Consider the following 22,963-nt stretch of genomic DNA (forward strand, 5'->3'; position numbering starts at 1 on the left):
TGAAGCTCCAGTCTTGGGGCAGAATTTCTTCTTTTTCAAGAAACCACAGTTTGGGCTTCTGAGGCCTTCCCACTGCTTGGAGGAGGCCCACCCACATGATCGAGGATGATCTCTTTTACTTAAAGTCCATCGATTGGAGATGTTTACCACATCCACAGAATACCTTCACAGCAGCACCTAGATTTGTGTTTGATTAAATAACGGGGTGCTGGAGCCCAGGCACGTTGACACATAAGACTAAGCATCACAGATGACATTTAGAGTCATGACCCTGGCTGGGATTAGTTAGGTGGGCCATGTAGAGACATGAGAAGAGGGCTTAGGATTGAAGCCTGAGGAATTCCAACATTTAAACTTCACGTGGAGAAGGAGACACTGGGCAAGCGGAGTAGGAAGGAGTCGGCAGTGAAGACCGGGTTCTGTGCCCATCAAGTCCGGGAGCCCATGGGTTAGACAAAGCCCTGCATTTGACAAAGCAGAGTGGACTGGCCTCTTGCCTGTAGGTCTTCCCAGGGCCTTTAATATGCATCTATGCAGCCCCACAAGAAAGACGTAGTAGTTGCATTTCTCAGACTCTTTTGAACAATCAGGAGCCAGACTCTTCTGTTGTTGTTTTTGTTTTTGTTTCTTGAGAAACTTTCGGAAACTCTGCAGAAGGTTAATAATGGCATCAAAAGAGCTTAAACATTGGAAGGGGAGCCCTGCAGCTCTAGAAGAAAATGAAGTCAGGACTGAGTGGAAGAGAAAGAATTTGGGCAACTAATGGAGTGGGGAGGGGTTGCCAAATGAGAGGTTCTCTTCTTCCCGCTGGAGACCGAGGTGGAGGGGTCGGACTAGCCCAGAAGGCCATTCAGCTGTCAAGCTGTCGGGGGTCTCACTGCTTTGTCTTCCTCAAGGGGACTGGTACTTTGTGAAAGAATCTGATTCCAAAGCAAGACCCTGGTCCTTGAGGTCTGATGCGGAAGTCAGGGTGGGCGGGTCTGGCTGAGGAACCACGTCACGGGGGTTTAAATCCCAGCTCCATCACGGTTCAGCTGGGTGAACTTGGGCCATTTTTTATACCATCTCCCGGGGCCTCAGTCTCTTCATTATATATTTTTTTTCTGGATTTTTGAAACCATTTTAAAAAATTGAAGTATAGTTAAATTACAATGTTGTGTTAGTTTCAGGTATCCAGCAAAGTGATTCAGTTATACACATAAATATGTCTATTCTTTTTCAGATTCTGTTCCCTTATAGGTTATTACAAAATATTGAATATAGTACCCTGTGCTACACAGTAGGTCCTTGTTTTTTATCTATTTTGTATACAGTAGTGTGTATATGTAATCCCAAACTCCTAATTTATCTCTCCCCCGGCCCTCCATGGAAACCCAGTCTCTTAATCTGTGAAGTGGACCTCTTCTCCGAGTTTGGGGATCAGGTGAGATGGCGATGTAGCTGGCCCTTGGTCAGCAGCCGGCGGGAGCTCTTCTGGTTTCATCACTTGGCCGTTGCACAAGGCGGTGGTAGTGTGAGCGCAGCAGGGTTACGTAAGCTGTTCTCTGCCTTGGCCAGGACTGGGGAGAGGAATAGGCAGACGTACTTGACTGCCCTGAGTGGGCCGTGCGGTGACTCAGCGCGGATGGGGGCGTCCAGAGGAGCCTCAGAGCTCCGTCCTGGGCCATTTTTCAAGGTTGTTTATAAACAATGTCCCACCAAAGTGGGCTTGGTGGTGGAGCTGTCAGGAAGCTGGGAGCTGGGCCCTGTGGCCTCTTCTTAACCTGGTCTGAGACTCCTGGAATCGGCCTGCCTTTGGGGGAAGGAGAGAAACAGGGCAGCCCCGGCCCTGGGTCAGTAGAGACGGTGTGTCAAGGCCTGTGGTGCACACACTCTGGGGGCCTGGGCAGCCCCCAACACGCTATGTTACCTTGCGAGAGGCCTCAGTATCTTCCCTGTGAAGAAATCTCTAAAATTCTATAAGATGGTGTATCCCATTCTTTCTTAGGACACCTTCCATCACCAACTAGCATCTCTAAACCCCAGGAGACCTGAAGAAGGTGTCTGGTTCCCTCCTCCATTGTCGGGGGAAGCAGTGCTTGTGGACTGGGGCGGGCACCTCGTGGGTGACACGCACTCAGAATCGTTAAAACATCTGTATTCGTCTCCTAGAGCGGCCGGATCAAAGTACCACAGACAGGGTGGCTTAAAGGAACAGAAATGTACTCTCTTACTGTGCAGGGGGCCAGAAGTTCAAAAGCAAGGTGTGTGCAGGGCTGGTTCCTCTTGGAGGCTCTGAGTGGGAATCTGTCCCCTGCCTGGCTGTGGGCGGCAATCCTGGGCATCCTTTAGCTTGTAGAAGCATCACTACAATCTCTGCCTCCGCCTTCTTGGGGCCTTGTCTCTGTGTCTTTGTGCATCCTCTTCTCTTCTTATCAAGATCCCCGTCACTGGATTTAGGGCCCATCTTTATCCAGTATGACCTCATCTTAATTACTTCTGCAAAGGTCCTATTCCCAAGTTAGGTCATATTCTGAAGTTCCAAGTGGATGTGAATTTGGGGAGGGAGGGGACACTATTCAACTCATGAGAACACCTTTATCTCACTTAATCTTCACAACGCCTGGATCCTCATTTTATAGGCAACCCCCCTGCCACCCAGAAACTCAGAGAAGTTAACTGATCTTGTCCAAATTCCCACAGCCAGGAAGCGGCAGGGCTGTGAACCAGGGACCTGGCTCCAAGTCCAGGGCAGTCCCTGCCATGTTGGTGCCACCCATTACAGTTTACAAAGCCCCCTTTCCAGAGTCATTAGCTCTGTGTGACACAGGTATACTTATTGTATTATCTGCCCATTTCACAGATGAGGAAACCGAGGCCAAAGGCCGGTGTGGGGGAAATGAGTCAAATGGTTTGTAAAGATCAGACGGTGAGTAGGTGGCATGGCAGGGACTCAAGGCCTGGACTCCACAGTTCTTCCCCTCCAATTCAATATTATATCTCCGTGTAGGTCAGGTGAAAGAAGCCAGACACAAAAGACACATATTGTGTGATCCCACCTCTATGAAATGTCCAGAATAGGCAGATCTAGAGACAGAGGGAAAATTAGTGGCTACCAGAGGCTATAAGGAGGAAATGACTGCTAATGGGTGTGGAGGGATGAAGGCATTCTGGAATTCGGGGGCAGTGATGGTTGCACAACCCTGTGAATACACTAAAAGCCACAGGAATGAGCAAGGCACAGAACTCCTATCTCAGTAAAGCCGCTCTAATAAAGATCTCACTGTAAGCCACCTGCCGCTGGGGAGGTGGTTCTTCAGGGAGCAAGAACTCACAAGCCCCAGAAGATGCAAAGTCTGTCCATCAGGGCAGAAACAGCCCAAGCCGAGGCCGGATGCTCTTCATGCAAGAAGGCACCTTGGGAGCTTCTTCTGTGATAATTTGCATCCCCCTGTTAAGGCACAAACACACAGAAAGCAGGTGGGCTTCTGACCACACTCCTGAAGAACCGTATGGCCTTAGCAGGTTATTTCCCTCTCTGGGCCTAAGTTTCCACATCCCGAACTGGCAATGATACAGGCACCTCCCTACCTGAGTGGTCGTGAGGGTCAATCCTAAAAAGAGCTCAGCAATGGATAAACAACAAGGTCCCATTGTATAGCACAGGGAACTATAGTCAATATCCTGTAATTAACCATAAAGGAAAAGAAAATAACTAAACAAGAGCTCAGCAGAGTGAGAGATATTTTCATGGAGCCCCTTTGACCTCAGCCAAAAAAACCCCACAAACAAACCATTAAACTTTCAGCCACGGCTATTGCCAAATCGTGACCTCCTTGCTCAACCCTGACCCCAACATTCTCAGGGGGTTTGGCCAGAGGTCAGGGCTGTGTGGGGCTCTGCAGCGGGCCCGGGGATTGAGCAGCTAGGAGGTATGGCGTGCGCTGTGCGGGTCACAGTTGGAGACTGCACCTTTGAATCATAAGTGGCTGCATCATCGGCGGAAGCCTGCATCACCAGCACTAGTTCCCGTTGGGGCACCTGGTGCACAGTTGGCACTTCTGCACTGGGCCCTCACCCGCTCTGGCCAGGACACACTCAGGAGCTGGGCCCATCGCTTGGCTCTGAGTCCACCAGAGGCCCCTCTGGGCTTCTCCCCATCTCACCAGCTCGCTGGGGCCAAGGAGGGTCAGGAGTTGAGGGCCGCTCATGTTGCCTGGCCGGGGTGGGAGGGAGGTAGGAGGGAGGTGAGAGGGAGGCCTTCCCAGCCTGTTTACACCTGCTGAGAGCCCTGCTCAGACTCCTCCAGATTGCAGAACTTCCTTGAGTCACGCCCCATCCGTGAGCAAAGTCCCTCGGATGAGTTAGCTCCCTTGTGCACTTGTGGGCAACTTTCTTCAAGCTCAAGGCCTTGGTGGGGTGCAGGCTGGATGGGAAGGGTGGGGACTGGACAGAGAACTGAATATCTACCAGGCACCTGGGTCCAATACGGCTGGAGGGTAGGGAATGGGCCAGGAACTGGAGAGAGGGAAAGAGACAAGGCAGGGGCCAGCTCATGAAGGGTCTTGCGAGCCACCTTATGGAAGTGGAGCTTTATCCCAAGAGTGGTGGGACACTACTGAAAGGTCTCCTGTTAGAGAGGGCCGTCATCACCCCCACCATCATCTTCATGACAGCCATCGCCATCATCACCACCATCATAACCATCACAGCCGTCATCATCACCATCATCATCACCATCACCAACATCATCACCATCATCATCACCATCACCAACATCATCACCATCACCATCACCAACATCATCACCATCACCAACATCATCACCATCACCAACATCATCACCATCATGCAGCTCATGCATGTTGAGTGCCAACTCTGTACCAAGCTAAACACTTTCATACACGAATTCTGCTAACAGTTCTATGATGTGAATGCCATTACTATCCTCATTTTACAGATGAGGAAATGTAGACTCAGAAAGGATAACTGAGATGCCCAAGACCACACAGCAAATGAGTCTGAGCCAGAAGCAGAACTGGAATCCAGGTCTGCCTGATCCCAAAGCCTTGGCTCTTAAACACTGTTCTTTACATGTTCTTTACATGTATAGCTTCCCTATCATCGTCTTTGCCTTCTTAAAAGATGTCATTGGCTGCAGAGTGGAGAATATGAATTGGGAGATGGTGGTAGTTAATATCAGAGATGGGGAGACCAATAAGAGATGATGGTTAGACATAGAAAGAAGCAGATAGATCCAGGAAACACTTAGGTGGAGTGTAAAAGAGGTGCTGATTCACTAGGTGTAAGGAATAACAGAGAGGGTTATTCCTCTTTACCATGAGCCCCAGGTTTCTAGCATGGATTGATGGATGCAGAGACAGAGCAGTGTCATTTCTGTAGACACAGAAAGCAAGTTTTTTTTAAATGAATGAGTGAATGAATACATGAATAATGAAGGGACCTCAAAATGGAGTGGGTAATGAGTTCCCTGTCACTGGTAGTATGCAAGCAGTAGTTAGATAACTGTTTGATCTAGACCTTGTCCAATGGAAGGCACCTAATAGATATATAGCACATGCACGGATGATTGAATTACAATCATCCCTATGATTCCAGGGCCTCATGGGCCTCATGCACACCTGATGGGTGCTTGGTAATGAGTCAGCAATGTAGGAATATGAGATGGGAGAAAATATTCAAACCCTGTTGAAATTTCTTAGATTTGTACTTGAGTATATTTTAGAGTGTACATTTTAATACATGTAAATAAGTGTACGTATTGGGTACATATAATCAAAATTTTTTTACTTATATAGATACGCAATTACAATAGCTTGGACACCACTGATTTATAGGACAGAAGCCCTAAAGTAGGTTGAGTGGAAATAAATGGAACCCCCAGTCCAAAGACTTCTAACCGCCACGGCAGTGTCTGTGACAAGACTCAGGTTTTCAGCAGTTGTAACAAATGAAAGAACTACGCAAGAATGCCTCATCCCTTTATTATGCTGGACAAAAACACACGTTTATGCCGTTCATCCATTTCTCCTTGTTTGTGAAATGCTCCCTCTTTACAATGTAGTAGCTCTTTGGACCTTTCACAGGACAGATGTTCTTTATCATGGTACCAACACAACCCACGGGGCAGCTCCCTTCCCACAGACCGATTGCTCCTTAGCCCACGGGTGGACCCTAAATGGCCATTAGGAGCCCAGGGCTGTGATGCGGCTCTGCTCATAGGAGACCTTTAGACCATACACACCCACTGATGAATGAGTGGTACACATTCCAAAGCCCAGACTCCTTTTGTGTTACCCCACTCACAATATACACATGGTTTAACTTCATTCTAATACTAAATGGTTCCTACTTCGTTCTAATGCTAAATGGTTCTTGTTTCTTATTTCCTCTGTTTTCTTTCTCCAGCTAGACGTGTGTATGTTTATTTGGGCAGAGGGGTATGCGTGGCAGAAAACAAAGGCTGGGATGGGGAAGAAATCTTCTGTGACTCTTTTTCTTTTAAAAGCCAGAGCTGGATTGGGCAGTATTTATGGGCTCTTTGCCATCTAAATCCTCCGGTCCCCCAGGTTCTATCCTCCCCAGGGAGAGCCCGCTAACAAATCACCCATTTACTGATCGAGTGAGTGCTTCCAGGGCGCTGCCTGCATTACACGTCCCGAAGTCCATTGCTACTGAGCGTCCCTCCCTGCCTTGACTCTGAGGGCTTGATGTCGGCGCCTGGGTGGTGCGTTCTCCGTTATCTCCACGTGGGCCGGCCACAGAAGGCAGATTATAAAACGTGTAGAAAGAGAAGAAACGAATTCCCCCTGGAGGACCTCGGGCTTGGGGCTAGGGCTGTCTCTTAAGCCTCTGGCCAAGGATGCTGGTCCAGCTTCCTCCTGTCTGACACCTGGTACCGGCTTTCCGCCCCGCCCATCACTGCCCACCCCGCCCCTCGGCACAACGACCCGCCCCTGCCCCGCCCACAGGAGGCGGAGCCGCGGACCCCTCTGCAGATGCTTCTTTGGGCAAATGATCTGCCAGAGCCTGGTTGGGGAGGGCGTTCTCCCACCTCCACTGAAGGGGTGACCTTCCCTGAAAATGCTTGTGTGTGCGCGCGCGCTCGCGTGTGTGTGTGTGTGTGTGTGTGTGTGTGTGTGTGTGCACGTTGATGGGAAGGACAGGTGGTGGAAGGGAGCTAACATATTGAGCACCACCATTAGCTACCGATTCTCCTCTACGGACCTTTTGCTGAACCTGTGTTTTTCTCCTTATAATAAATTTATTCCTGTTCTGTGGGCGTAATAATGCCTCACATTTACATAGCACCTTTCATTTGTCAAAGTACTTTTATGCCTGTTAGCTCCTTTAATCCCCCAACAGCCTCGTGTTACAGAGGAGGAAACCGAGGCAGGGACACAGCTACGTGCAACTAGTTATAGGCTGAGCTGGGGCGGCCTCTCCTCACCCCTCTGCTCTGCCCCGCCCACAGTGCCTTGCTTGACCGTGTCTAGAACAGCCTTCTGGTGGCTGCAGGTGCTGACTTATCCCCACGTGAGTCTGCGAGTTCCTTCAAGACCGAGACTGTACTTTCTTTTTCTTCTCTTACCCACAGTGCTCAAGGCTGCATATACAGCAAGTGCTGGATAAGTGCTTATTGGGTTCTTCTTTGGCACAGACCATTTGTCTTTCCATGAGGGGAATGAAAGAATCCTGGTCTCCGGGTTCACACCATGGATCTCTCAGAGTTTAACCTTCATTAACCTGAGAAATCATCCTCCAGGGTCCTAGCTGAGTGGATTAAAGAAACCCAAGGCAAAACTTCAGCTGAGCCCTGCGCGGGCACTCAGCAGCTGCACCAAAGCTGGGTGGCATTTCTGGAGATCTGAGCTGTCATGCTGGGGCAAGGTGGGACACCACATGGGAGGGAAGCTCGATCACTCCTGTCCCTGCCCCCAGGCTCCCTCCACTCCTGGGAAGCAGCAGACTGGTCTAGGGGTGGCAGCAAATAAGAACAATAATACTCTTGTGTTTCTGGAGCCCTTGGCTGTGTACCAGATCACTGCAACCTCACAGCCTTGTTATCTGCAACTTGAGCCGGGCAGGAATTTACTGGAGACACCGACTCACTGCCCGAGGTCACACTTGGGATTCCTTCCATTCCTCCTGGGGCACATCCTGAGAACCACTGTCCAACAGTCGTCACCCACGTTAGTAGCCCTGGTGACATCTGCTCACTGGCTGGTTCCCACCCACTACGACAGTTTGTGAATCTGGCGTTCCACTGAGATGGAGGTCCGCAGCGTGCCCATGGAGTTCTCCATCTGGCTGGGCTCCGAACCGCAGCCCGCCTGCCGGCACAGCCGCCCGTACACCTCCCGCGACTTCTTGCGGAAGCTCTTGCCCACGATCACGTACACCAGCGGGTTGAGGCAGCTGTTGCTATAGGCCACGTAGGACGCGATCTGCGTGAAGACGTCGATCACGTGCTCGTCCCAGCAGCCGGAGAGGACGTCGAGGCGCTGCAGCGTGTCCAGGAAGGTGCTGATCTGGAAGGGCAGCCAGCAGACGACGAACAGTAGCAGCACGGCCAGGACCAGCACGGTGGCTTTCCTCTCCGTCTGGATCTCCTTGAACTTCTGCATCTCGTTGTTGCGCAGCATGCGCAGGATCTGCACGGTGCAGAAGGTGATGACGCCGAGGGGCAGCAGGAAGCCCACGGAGTTCAGGAGGGTGTTGGTGAAGACCTCCCAGCTGCGGGACGGGTAGATGATGATGCAGGCGGTGACGTTGTGGCCCTCGGCCCCGTACTCCCGCATGGTCCGGAACACCAGCATGGGCAAGCTCAGGAGCAGCGTGCAGCCCCAGATCACCAGGCTGTAGAGTCTGGCCCAGCGCACGCTGCGCATCCGGCCCATGGACATGGTCTTCACCAGGGCCAGGTAGCGGTCGATGCTGACCAGCATGAGGAAGCTGATGCTGCTGTAGAGATTCATGTAGAGCGCGGCGTTCACCACGCGGCAGAGGACCTCCCCAAAGAGCCAGTCGAAGTTGTTGGCGATGGTGATGGCCCAGAAGGGCAGCCCGCAGGCCAAGAGCAGGTCGGCCGCGGCCAGATTGCCCAGGTAGACCTCCGCCACCGTGCAGCGGCTCTTGTGCAAGCAGAAGACGCTGAGGACGAAGACGTTCTCGAGAGCTGCCAGTATGAAGAGGACCCAGAGGAGCGGGGACTGGGTGGTGTTCAGCCAGCTCCACCAGTCGGAGTGGACGCAGCCGCTGCTCTGCGGAGGGGTCCCGGCGAGAGCAGGCTCAGGGACCTGCGAGGTGATGTTGAACATTTTGGCGCTGCAAGAAAGTGGAAAAGAGGCAGTTACACCTCAGGGTCACAAGAGGAAGGAGAAACGACTGATGCAGAAGGAGAGGGGGATGCTTCCAGAAGGCAAAGTCAGGGGTGAAACTCAGGCCCTTTCTGCGCGGTGTTCAGAGGCACTTCAGGCACACCTGTGTGCCCAGGGTCTTAGAAAGGCGCCTCTGCTCCTTGGACGTAAACTGAGAGCTCCTGTTCTTCGCCTGGAGGCGAATGTGTACTTGACCAGCATCCGTCACCCAGACTAACAAGCGTGAGTGTTAGACCCTGGACCTCCTCGAAGCTTCCATGATGGTAGGATACACAGCACATTCCTTCCTTATCACAGGTCCCCCCCCCCCCCCACAAGGGCACTGGTCTCTTTCAGCCTCTTGTGGCCTGGCCATGGGTGAGCAGTTTATTAGAAGAGAAAGGTGATATCATGTCAGACAGGGAGAGTCCAACCTGGCTCGGAGACCACGGTCCATCTGCCCACTCCCTGTCTCCTTCTGGCAGAGGGCAGCATCATGCTTCCGTAACTTCCATCAGTGTAGCATTGATGATGAGCAGAGGTTGCTTGATAAAAAGGAAGGGGAAGGGGCTTTGGAGCCAGACAGTCCTCTGGGTTCAGTCCTGGCTCATTCATTAGCTGTGTGACCTTGGGTAAGTTAATTAACCTCTCTGAACCTTAATGTTCTACCTTGTAAAATGGGAATAACAAAATCTTCTCAGGGTTGTGGTGGGGACCTGAGACAAGGTGCAGAAAGCCCCAAGCACTGCACTTGATTCAATAAACATGAATAATTACCTGTTTTTTGTGAACTTATTAAAATAACCAATGTCAAACTCCAGCACCACTGTTGGCAGATTCTTGCTCTTATATTGGGGATTTCATCATTAACCCACTGGCTCCTCTTTCACTCTGAGACTCAGACCAGCAGTGAGACTCAGACCAGGGGGCCGTTCACTTTCTGGAAGTTCCTCTCCAACTTCAGCAAAGAGGCATAGGGTTTTGATAGACATTGGCTCCAACCCTAGCTGTGTTGTCTTGGGTAAATTGCTTGACCTTTCTGATCTTCCACCTTATTGTCGTAGAGTCTTGCTCTCTCCCTGGCTTGCCTTGCGTGGCTCTTGCAAGGTTTAAGTCAAAGAGTAGGTATGAAGACACGTTGGAAAACTAAAAGCACAATGCAAAGGGCAGGACTAATTGGGCACTTTCCTAGTGCTCCGTGGGGTGGAGGAAGGAAGGTGGAGGTGGAGGGGCTCTTCCTGGGCAATTGATTGTTGGGTAGGCTCGTGGGGGAGGAGCTGAGCAATAGATTATGGGAAAGAATCTGCTGATTGTCTCTGGGATTTCCCAGAAAAAGTCCTGGAGCAGCTGGCTGGCTTTGAGGGGCTGGACTGGGGACCTGTGATGAACTCATTCATTGATGCAATTTATCTTTAAATGTTTCTTGAGCATCTCCTCTGTGCTGAGCTCCACCTTGGCTCTAGGGACCCAGAGGGGAACACCACACGTCTCCTGCCCTGCCCGAGCTCCCAACACCCGCGACCCAGTGTGCGCGATGAGTGCCGAGGGGTGGGAGGAGGGGCAAGGGACACAGATGTGGTGGGAGGAGGCTGGAGGTAACTCTGGAGCTGGGCCTCAGAGGATGAAGAGCATGTCAACAGGGACCAAGAAGGAGGGAGGGCAGATCAGGCCGAAGGAGCAGCTTGAGCAGAGGCACAGAAGTGGGGAAGCCGCCCGTGTGTTCTGGCAGGTGGACGAGGTGTTGGCTGGGAGGTGGTAAGTGGGGGGGGAGTTGAATAAGGGGATAAGGACAGTCTTCAGTGGGCGCTGAGAAAGTGAGGCTTTGTCCCTATTGGAAATACGCTCTGGAAAGGCCCTCCTAGTGGAGGGTGGTTTTAATATGTCCACAATTCTTCGATACTCCTCCTTTCAAAGGGTGGAGTCTAATTCCTCTTCCAGTGGATGTGGCCAGACTCAGTGACTTGCTTCCCACCCGTGGCGGCAGTGACAGTGTGTGACATCCAAGACTAAGGCATAAGAGGCTTTGCAGCTTCCTCCTTGGCCTCTTGGGTTGCTTACTCAAGGGGAGGCTAGCCGCCACGTTGTGAGGACGCTCAAGCAGCCACATGGAGAGGCTCCATGGAGAGGAACCGACTTGCCACCTTGGACGTGGATCCTCTGGCCCCAGTGAAGCCTTCGGTTAGATTCTGTTCCCTCAGCCTGTGAGTCTTCCAGCTGAGGCCCCAGACATCACAGAACAGAGACAAGCCATCGCCACTGGACCCTAAATTCCTGACCTATGGAAACTGGCAGGCTTCTCTGCAGAACCTCTGAAGGTAAGACCTCCCCTGCACGGTCCCCTTGGTCCAGCCTTTGGCCCGATTTCTGCAGGTACAAAAAACTTGTTTCCTTAGTGCCCCAGACCTGGGGCGCTGTCTCTCATGGTCCAGCTCTCTAGACACTCAAGTGTCACACCACATGCTGCTTGTTAATTTCCCCTGCAAGGTAGTCCCTAGCCAACGGGATGGCACCTGGCCCATACCTGGCTCTGAGAAGCCACAGGATCGTTAGAAGGTGGCCTGGGGAGTGCTTGACTGGGAGTTATAGGGCCCGTGTTCCATGGCCCCAGCTGAGATGGCCATCTGGTCATGTCCACAGTAGGTCACACCTGACACAGGACCTAGAGGCCAGGCTGGGCCCAGCTCCCCTTTGTCTTCCTAACACTGCCCCCCTCAGGACTGACCCTCCCTTTCCTCTGCTTCCACTCGGGATCAATTCCCCCCACATTCTCTCTTTAGAGTGTTCAGACCTTCCCCAGTGGTCAACCGTGTGCTGGAGACGTCCCGTCTCCATTGGAGACATGGCACATCTCTGTCTGATTTCTTGTGTTGACTTCAGAATTTCAATCTCTTTCTTTCCGCGTTCACCTGGGGTCCTTCGCACGTGACCACCTGTAAAGTGTGCTTCTCCTCTTGCACACCCCTCCCTCAAAGAGAGCAATCCACTCCCTCTGCCCCCGACAGGCCTTTGGGGATTGGGACACCAGCCTCACCAGCCCTTGAGGACTTTTGTCTTTGGGTTTAACATTGCCTGTTGCTTCACGTGTTGTCCCGGAGAGGAGGGGCGTGCTCTCCCAGGTGTTCTCCAGCTTGTCCCCTCCCCTCTGCCCCATAAAGAGTAAATCGAGGAATCCCTTTGACTCACCTGAAAGAGGCAGTGGTGGGCACGGCGTCCTCATGAACAGACTGGATCATTGATCTCTTCCAGGCAGAGAACACTTGGACTCAGAGGGGGACGTGAGTAACGGCCGGCCCAGGCTGACTGGAGGAGAAAAGACAGTTAGGTGGTGGGACTGGGGACCATAAAACACACGCATTCTCCACTAGGGAAGAGAAATGGAGGCCTTCACTTAACAGGTATTTATTAAGCGTCCATCACACACTGGGTGCCAGGACGTAATGTGAGAACAGGCGCAGCGTCTGTCCTCCGGGGGCTTATGGTCTCATGGAGAAGCCAGACATGACTCAGTCACTAAGTTACTGAAAAGTGACATAAATGCTGTGAAATAAAATGCAAGGTCCCATGACAGTGTGGAATATGGGGTTCTAAACCAGTCATGGGCAGGGGCTGAGTGGACATTTATTAGGAGACCCGAGGGTGAGCAGCAGTAAGCTGGGTGAAAGGATGGTGGTGGAGGATGTCTGGGCAGAAGGAACAGCAGGTGCAAAGGCCCTGGGGCAGGAAGGCGCTGGGTGCGGATGTGCGTTAGGCCCTGGTGGCTGGATTGTGAGGGGGCCAGGGGCAGTTCCTGCCCGTTTTTCTAGGCACGGGATGATGGAGACTGTAGAGGATCGATTCCAGAGGTGTTTAGGGAGGAACACTGACATGTCTGGAGCAAAATTGGACATGGAGAGCTTGGAGATGAGGGTAAGGAAGGGATCAAGGATGCTGTCACCCCCGTCCCGGTGCTGCCGTCTCCTATGAAGGGGATGAACGGGAAGGGCTAACTTGGAGATACAGGATCATGTGTTTAGACTTGAACCTGTTAAGTTTGAAGTGCTTAGAGACTTGCACGTGGGTCTGGAGCTCAGGGGAGGGGGCTGGGCTGGAGGACAGGCTCGCCCTGATGCAATGGAGATGAATTAGACACAGGATCTCCAGGGCCTTCGAGCCTAATAGACAAATACAGAGGAGTGTTTCCAGTCCACAGCTGTGGTCAGTGCTGCAACGTGCTCTCAAGTTCTGAGCCGGGTCCTCACCTGAGCCCCGGGGAAAAGCGATGGCCTCTCTGCCCCGTGGGGCTTGCACTGACGCAACCTCCCTCTCCCTCTTCAAGTTCAACTGCACTCTCATCCAGGGAGGTAGGCATTGGCTGTACGCTTGCCTTGCAGAGGAAGAAACGAGGTGCAAAGAGGTGGGGTGACTTATCCAAGTGCCATTGCTGGCAAGAGGTGGAGGTGGGACTTCAACCCTCCTGGTGCCAGACCTGGAGCTCGGACCAGTATCCCACGTGACCTCTGGCTGCTGTCTGGGAAGGGTGTGAAAAGCTGGGCGCTTGCATGCGTGTGTGTGTGCGTGTGTGCGTGTGTTTAGCCGCGGATCTGCCCTGCCCTAGGTTTCAGCAGCTTCTCAGCTAGCGGAGTCTGTGCAGACCCTGTGCACCCGGCTTCCAGAAGCCCAGCTCTCCCAATGCAGCTGTGGGAGGTGGAGATCAGTTAGCAGACAATTCTGGAAATTTGAACACATTAGGAAAAAAAAAAAAAGACTGGGTTGGTAAGCAGGAAATAAAGCCAAAGATCTTCAGCTAACACCCAGAAAAGGTTTCCCCAAACCCCCAAGCTGAGCTGAGGTCAGGATTTAGAACTTGCAAGAGATGCAATGCACAGCAAGTCCTTTTGATTTTTCGAGGGAGGGGGGTTAGGGGAAGGGAAGAAAGACCTAGTAGCATGCTTTTCCTGAGGGCCTCTGCTGGGCCCATGGAAAGAAAATTCAGCTGGGGGTCAGAGGTCATGTGTTCAGATCATTCATTCCTCAAGAGCAATTATTGAGTGTTTTTCTGGTGCTGGAGATTTGGTGGGGAAGAGTGAAGCCGAGCTTCCCCTGCCCCCATGGGGCTCTCTGTCCAGCCGAGGGACCTCAGCCTGCCTGCTGAGGTCACCATTTCCACTAAGACAGTGACAGGCGCATAGCTAAGCCAGGGTCTCCCAGCTCGGTCACCCTGGGGAGGTGGCAGCCGTCCCTCACTGCCCTCTGTTATGGGGCCGCACGGTCAGGTGTCCCCAGATCTGGCAGGATCAGCCCAGCTGGACCCTAATTGTTTGCTAACGACTGTCAACATTGCTCTCCTGTTCAGAACAACGTTGAGGGCTTTTCTCTTTCCGATGTCCGGAGAGCAGGCGGTCTGGGGACCAGGGGGAAGGTAGGAGTCTGAGGCGACTCTAGTTCCTCTGCATCTGCTCTGGATGCTCCAGGTGTGGGGGCGTGCATCGCCCCCTGCTTCTCCCCAGCCCTGTCCCGGGGGCGCGGGGACCACTCCCTGGGGCTGAGACGGCTGCCATCCGGCTTCCCATGGGGGCGCCAGCAGGGGGCTGAGGGAAGGAGGAGGATGAAGATGTGGTGCCGGCTCCCAGCTCCCTCCTCTGGGGGCCTCCAGGGGCTGGCTGGGCCTGGCCCGACTCGCACGCAGCTCCTATCGGGGCCCTTTCCAACTCGCCGTCCAGGGATTCTGGTACGTGTCACCTCCCCCTGCTGCTCAGGCCTCAGGCCCGGAGGGAGGGGGGAGCGGGCCGTCTGCCGAGGCCTCTGCTGCTCCAGCTCTGAGGCCCGGGCAGGGTGCCCACGTGCTGTCTACACGCAGTAAAGAGACCCTCTGGTAAAATTCCCTTCCGCTAACCAGTATGAGCTGGTTTAAATGTGCCCTCTCTTTCCTACTGGACCCCGACTCGTATATCTTGGGATTATAAACTCAGATGGCAGAGAACTATTTACGGGACTGCTGGGGGGAGGGCGCGGGCGTGGTGTGGCGGGCACATCCCGCTGCGGGTGGTGGTGATCAGATGTGCGGTACTCTGGGTGTCATTGGAGGGAGTCCCTTCCGCCCCCGGGGCCTCGGTGTCCTCATCGACACAACTGGGGGTGGGAGCGGGGGTGGGGCGGGGGGTGGACCCGTGCCCCCTCCCCCCCACTCCGATCCTCCTGTCTGGGTCGGGGTTCTGGGCCAATGACTCCGCAGCTGGGCTTTCCCCTTGTTTTCCAAACTGATGCTTTAGAAGAAACATCCAACATTCTCCCTCAGAAACTGGTCCAAGAAGACTTACTTTAGAAGTATTTCCTTTGGTTGAATCACATAAACACTGGCTCTTGGTGCTGCGGAGAGTATTTCCATTTTAGTCTCAGAGGGAGTCTACTCTGGTTCCCCAAGAATCCATGTCTGAGGGCTCTGCGGCCGTGGCCACCCCAGGACACACAGCGTCACTTTCTCAAGGGCCAGGATTTGCCTTGTATGGAGCCCCTGATACTCGTAGCCAACTCGTGCCCCGTGTTTTGTGGCGGCGTGTGGGAGATAGGAGGTGTTTCCCAAAGCGAGGGTTGTGGGCTGGATGGTAAATAACCTCGAATTGTTGAGCCACTCCTCTGGGTTAGCCCTGGAGAAAGTGTCCTCAGCACCTCTCTGGTGTTTATAACCCACCTTTCAACAAAGACAGCAGGCCTGGTGCCTGGGCTGGCCCCCAAATCTAAGCCAGACTTTAACCAGATTGTTTATGGTCCATTGTATTTATTTTTACAGGCTTTGTTTTGGTGACAAATGGTACTCATTTTCCATTTAAGTTGGTGATATGGAGTTACCAGTTCAGAAGTGAGTCGCTATTAAAGAAGTAAAGACCTGGAATTGGGTCCCCCTCTATCGGGTCATTATTTAACCTCGTGGTGCCTCGTTTTTCTCAACTGTAAAATGGGGGTTAGTATAAAAAGAGCCCTCACTACCTAGGGCGCTGTGAGGAGTAGATGAGTGAATACACGTCCAATGCACGAAGCACGTGGTGAACGTGTCCAGGATGGGCGCTGCTTCACCCCCGCTCCTCAGGGGGGCCCGGCTGCTGCAGGAGCCCCCCCACGTGGCCTGCTCTCCCACCCACAGCCCAGCTGCGGTTTGCAGACACAGTTCCACAGCTGGATGGAGAGACGAGCGTGTCGCTGGGACATCACCAGCCTGCTGATCCAGGGGAACCCTTGAGACCGCACAGTTCTCTCCTGTCGGGAGGGCGGTCCCCTTTTGCCTTTTGCATTCCCCTCTCACAGTGATAGCCTTGTGTGTGTGTCTGTGTGTGGATGCATGTGTGCTCCGGTCCCGTTATATTAAATACACCTGCTTTGCTCGTCTTTCCACCCTCTGCCGTGCCTGCTGCTGTGTTTTGCACATCAGTCTCTTGGAAAACATTTACTCCATAAGTATGTAAAATCTCTCAGACCACCCAGCAAACTGGAGTCAAGGCCAGAGCCAGAAAGAACCAAGGTCTCCCGAATCTCAGCTCAGAGCCCTTTCCCGGACTTCTCCCCGGAATAAATGTTTTCCTCTAAAATCTGCTTTATGTGATCGCTGAGTAAGGACGCTGTCTGTAGGGAGAAGTGCGGCCTGAGTACAGTTTCCAAGGGGCTTTTTCTCCTTTTCCCTGAGAAAAGGTCAGAGCTGTCTGTGGGGGAAGGACGGGGTTCTGGGAATTCATCCTCGGTTCCAGGAAACACCTAAAGAGCTGAATCAGAAGATCCCTTCAATCTTAGACGCCCATGTGTGCCCTTCTTGCGTTTGGACACTTTGTGGGCCTGGAATGTTTTGGAAACACTTACGGGGGTGGAGGTGGGGTGGCGGGAAGCGGGGGGAGCCGTGAGAAGCGGAGCCCCTCTCCCCACCTGCTTTCTGCAGCCGAGGACGGGCCGTGCCTCCCTGACTGCTCAGCCTCGCAGACCCCGGGGCTCCTGCTGGTCTTCGTCTGTTTCCTGTTTCTTACTGTTTAGCTTGTTCTATTCAGCACATCCTGTTTTCCTCACCTCGGGCTCTGTAGTTTTAAAGAATGAGCAACTTTGTCTGATATCCTAATACCAATCCTTCCCCTTAAAAAAAATAACATCTACCTTTTTATTTATTTATTTATTTATTATTTTTGGCTGTGTTGGGTCTTCGTTTCTAACATCTCCCTTTTTGTCTTAAAAGATAATATGACCACAGTAAAGAGCCTTTAAAAATACTAGAATCTTGGGTCTTCCCTGGTGGTGCAGTGGATAAGACTCCACGTTCCCAGTGCAGGGGCCCTGGGTTTGATCCCTGGTCAGGGAACTAGATCCCACATGCTGCAACTAAGAGTTCGCGTGCCACAACTAAGGAGCCTGCCTGCTGCAACTAAGATCCCGTGCGGCCAAATAAATATTTAAAGAAAAGAAAAATACTAGACTCTCTCAGCGTTCTATCCCCAAACAGCTCTTTTTATATCCACACTCAACCAGCTTTTCATCTCCTGTGGTTTTACATAGAATATCGCATCAAGGGGATTTTCCCATGTTGTTCCATTGTCGTCATAAGGATGCCTTTAAAAGAATGCATTGTATTGGTTTATTGTGGTTTATGAAACCATTCCTCGATTCCGATCCCTTCGTATGTAATGTATTTCCATGGGTCTCGATCAGGATGATCCCAAGGATATTTCTTACGTTCCCACCACCTCTGCCTTTGCTGGGGTTGCCCCTTCTGCCTGAGTGCCCTTCTCGGCCCTCTGCCTGAAGGTGAGACCAGCTGAGCCACCAACCGTTCCACGGAAACTCCTCCTTAAGTGCCCTGCGATGGTTGGCTTTATGTGTCAACAGGTCTAGGCTACAGCCCCCAGTTATTCAATCTAATACTGGTCTAGGTGTTGCTGTAAAGGCATTTTGTAGATGTTATTGAAGTCCCTCATCAGACTTGAAGTAGGGGAGATTATCCTCCAGTATCTGGGTGGGCCTGACTTACTCAGTTGAAAGGCCTTAAGAGCGGAACTGAGGTTTCCCAGAAGAAGAAATTCCACTTGGGAACAGCAACTTCAGTGCATGTCCAAGAGTTCTGGCCTGCCCCTCCTGATCACCTTACCGATGGATTCTGGACCTGCCTAGCCAGCCCTGCAATTAAGTAATCCTATTCCTCGCAATAAATCCGTTAATACATTTCTCCCACTGGCTCTTTTTCTCTGTTGAACGTCCTTGAGCAGTGGAGTTCTCTTCCTTCTCTTCCCCCTCCTCCTTCTCCATGACATTCATTTAGAGCAGATCTATCAGAGATGCTTATGCTGCTGCTTCTTTTCTCTGTTCAGTGCCCGATGCCTATTAGGTACTCAATACATGATCATTGACTGACCTGATAGAGGGCAGGGCTAGCCTTACTTTTCTTTTTCTCCCCAGCAGACACATCTGCAGGGTAGAGGCAAAGGGAAATGGAAGAACTTACTGTGTGCCCTGCCTGCTACATCCTCAAGACTGTACTGTGTGGTTGATACATCATTATTCTCATATACCAGACAAGAAGGCAGAGGTTTAGCTAAGTAACCTGAGATAGTTCAAGCTCACAAAGCTAGCCAGAGGCAGGGCCAGGATTCAAACCCAGGTCTGCCTGAATCCAAACCCCAAGGCATTTTTCTTGCATCAGAAAGCCTCTCCCCCTTGTCCAAGTTCCTGGTGCAAGGCCCCCCCCCACCCCCGGAATAGTTGAGGGATTAAGTGGGCTTGCAGGCTTGGCTGTCCCTGGCCTGGAGGGGGCACTGTGACTTCATTCCTCAAGGGAAGAAGTTTTGTGCAGGCAGCTGCAGGCGGGCAGCTCAGACGAGGGCTCAGCTGGCCGTGTGGAGGTGGCAGGGGGATTCGCACAGGGCTAGAAATTGGCAGCCCGTGGGACTCGGTCCCTGGGATCTTTTGGTAATGTGGGTTTTGGAGGCAGGAAAGCTCAGTGTCTGAATCTCGCCAGTCACTTGTGGTTTGGACCTTGATTGGCACTGCAGAGGGCAAGTCACAGTGTGTGTGTGTGTGTGTGTGTAAGAGCATGGGTTGGGTGCCTCGAGATGTTCCTAAGGGGTTGGAAAGACAAGGGACCTGGGGTTTCATGACTGAGATACAACCAGCTCAGAATCCCAATTTCAACACTTACTAGCTGTGTATAACCTTGGACAAGCAGCCCAACCCCTCAGGGCCTCAGCTTCTTCATCTGTCAAATGGGAAGCTAAGAGCACCCACTTTGTGGGGCTGCCGTGAGGATAGGGAGGTTAATAAATATAAATGCTTAGAACAAAGCCTGACACGCTTTAAATGCTCTATACATGTCAGGGTTTCCTTCCTCTCTGCTCTGCATTAGGTTTCTGCAAACAATTTTATTGGAAAAAAGAGTTCTACTTAAAAAGAAAATGTTCAGTCTGCCTCCAACCCCTCATGACAAAGGGGGAAACTGAGGCTCAGAGTGGTGAGGAGATGCCTAAAGCCACACAGCGAGTAAATGCCAGCCTGCAGAAAGAGCCACGGCCTGGCCTGTCTCCTCCTGGAGTGACCTTTTAGGGGTCTCTTCCAGGCCAGAGGTGACCAGGGGTTGGGACACACTCACAGGTCTGGGGCCACTGGGGACAGAGCCCAAGTGGCCGTCTTAATGGAAGCATGGGTTCCTATACCCAGCATATTCCTCCTTCCTTCTCCTGCTCTGGAAACCCTTCCTGGGTTAACATGGCAGGGTCCTGGAATATTAGGGTGGGAAGGGCTCTTGGACACTATTTCATCAGGCCCCTGTTATATAAGTGGACACGGAGGCCCAGAGATGGTGGACATTATCCCAGGACACACAGCAAGTTAGTGGCAGAGCTCAACCTTGAACCCAGGTCCTGGAATTATGGTATCTAAGCCCCCTGTGTTTTGTTTGTTTGTTTGTTTTTGTGTTTTGTTTTGTTTTGTTTTTATCATCCTACAGCTGCTCCCATCCCATGTAGAAGACAGGGCTGTGTGCTAATGTCTGATTGTGAACATGTTCAAAAACCCAAACTCATACCCACAGCCCATGCAAAGGGATGGTGAGGGCACACACCAAAACGTTACGAGCTGCTGCCTTTGTGTGATTAGTAAGATGTCCTTCTGGGAGAAAATATGTACAAAACAATGTGACCGACAGGGCTTAATCTCCAAAATATATAAACAGCTCATACAACTCAATAACAAAAAACAAACAACTCAATCAAAAAATGGGCGGAAGACCTAAATAGACATTTCTCTAAAGAAGACCTACAGATGGTCAATAGGCACATGAAAAGATGCTCAACATCACTCATCATTAGAGAAATGCAAATCAAAACTACAATGAGGTATCACCTCACACAGTCAGAATGACCGTCATCAAAAAGACTACACATAATACACGCTGGAGAAGATGTGGAGAAAAGGGAACCCTCCTACACCGTTGGTGGGAATGTAAGTTGGTGCAGCCACTATGGACGACAGTATGGAGGTTCCTTAAAAAACTAAAAGTAGAGTTACCATATGATCCAGCAATCCCACTTCTGGGCACATATCCGGAGAAAATTCTAATCCAGAAAGATCCATGCACCCCAATGTTCATAGCAGCACTATTTGCAATAGCCAAGACATGGAAGCAACCTAAATGACCATCGACAGATGAATGGATAAAGAAGATGTGGTATATATATACAATGGAATATTAGCCACCAAAAAGAATGAAATAATGCCATTTGCAGCAAAATGGACGGACCTAGAGATGATCATACTAAGTGAAGTCAGAGAAAGACAAATATCATACGATATCACCTTTATGTGGAATCTAAAAAATTATACAAATGAACTTATTTACAAAACAGAAACAGATTCACAGACATAGAAAACAAACTCATGGTTACCAAAGGGGAAGTGGGAGAGGGATAAATTAGGAGTTTGGGATTAACAGATACACACTACTATATATAAAATAGATAAACAAAGTCCTGTTGTATAGCACAGATATTCAATATCTTATAATAAACTATAATGGAAAATAATCTGAAAAAGAATATACATACATATATATATATATATATATATATATATATATATATATATATATATAACTGAATCACTTTGTTGTACACCAGAAACTAGCACAATATTGTAAATCAACTATACTCCAATTAAAAATGTTTTTAAAGAATGATGTTCTCTTCCCACTTTCCTGTATGTTCTGGGGTTTCTGTTACAAACATGTAAATAATTTATAATGTGCAAACAATAAATGCTGGAGAGGGTGTGGAGAAAAGGGAACACTCTTGCACTGTTGGTGGGAATGTAAATTGATACAGCCACTATGGAGAACAGTATGGAGGTTTCTTAAAACACTAAAAATAGAATTACCATATGACCCAGCAATCCCACTACTGGGCATATACCCTGAGAAAACCATAATTCAAAAAGTCATGTACCAAAATGTTCATTACAGCTCTATTTACAATAGCCAGGACATGGAAGCAACCTAAGTGTCCATCATCGGATGAATGGATAAAGAAGATGTGGCACACATATACAATGGCATATTACTCAGCCATAAAAAGAAACGAAATTGAGTTATTTGTAGTGAGGTGGATGGAGTTAGAGTCTGTCATACAGAGTGAAGTATGTCAGAAAGAGAAAAACAAATACAGTATGCTAACACATATATATGGAATTTAAGGAAAAAAAAAAAAGGTCATGAAGAACCTAGTGATAAGATGGGAATAAAGACACAGACCTACTAGAGAATGGACTTGAGGATATGGGGGTGGGGAAGGGTAAGCTGTGACAAAGTGAGAGAGTGGCATGGACATATATACACTACCAAACGTAAAATAGATAGCTAGTGGGAAGCAGCCGCATAGCACAGGGAGATCAGCTCGGTGCTTTGTGACCACCTAGAGGGGTGGGATAGGGAGGGTGGGAGGGAGACGCAAGAGGGAAGAGATATGGGAACATATGTATATGTATAAGTGATTCACTTTGTTATAAAGCAGAAACTAACACACCATTGTAAAGCAATTATACTCCAATAAAGATGTTAAAAAAAATTTATAATGGGAAGAAATAGAAATCTTTGCAAGAGGGTGAAGCAAAAACCATGTAGGGTCCAGTGGGAGTGTGTTTTCCAGAAAAGCCTTTGCTCAGGAACGGCTCGGACTTGGTGAGCTGAAGAGCTCATTTCCCTGTAGACGCTCCAGATCCTTGAATGTTCTGGTGGCCCCGGGGGTGGCCCTGACCCTGCTGGGGCAGGAGGAGAGGGCGGCTGACCTGGGGCTTCGGCCACATGCAAGTGTGTGCCATGACCTGTCTTCCCATCCAGCCCGGTTTATAAAACATGGGGGAGGAGAACACCGTGGAGACTCTGAGCCAACTACAGAGAAAAAACCCCTTCGTGGCATGAGGGGATTTGGGTCCTGTCTAAGATGCATGCAAAAGGAGTGGTGAACACCAGATTTGAGGCAGGTGGAGTTTTATCCCTTCCTGCACAGGGTCCCCACAAGATGCCCTTGGCTCCTAAGGGACCGGTACCTGTTCAATTCCCGGGAGTGGCCTTCCTGCCCATTCACTCATTCATTCATTCAGTCAACAAACTTCTA

General features: G+C 50.8%; 1 protein-coding gene across 8 annotated transcripts in view; it reads right to left on the reverse strand.

Moving 5' to 3' along the window:
• The window catches only part of LOC309655496 (B2 bradykinin receptor-like), a 73,861-nt gene that overhangs the window by 27,536 nt on the left and 23,362 nt on the right, over positions 1-22,963 (reverse strand). For 3 of the 8 annotated variants that reach the window (XM_082450760.1, XM_082450761.1, XM_082450762.1), the window contains one exon: positions 12,543-12,659. In XM_082450760.1, the coding sequence (XP_082306886.1) occupies positions 12,543-12,592 (50 nt within the window). In that variant the 5' untranslated portion in view covers positions 12,593-12,659. Of the gene's footprint in view, positions 1-7,199; positions 9,328-12,542; positions 12,660-22,963 lie in introns of those variants that run through there. The other 5 variants (XM_082450759.1, XM_082450758.1, XM_082450756.1 and 2 more) reach the window with 3 other exon arrangements.

The sequence above is a fragment of the Balaenoptera physalus genome, assembly GCF_965194825.1.
Source record: "Balaenoptera physalus genome assembly, chromosome: 2".
In the NCBI taxonomy this organism is placed as follows: domain Eukaryota; kingdom Metazoa; phylum Chordata; class Mammalia; order Artiodactyla; family Balaenopteridae; genus Balaenoptera; species Balaenoptera physalus.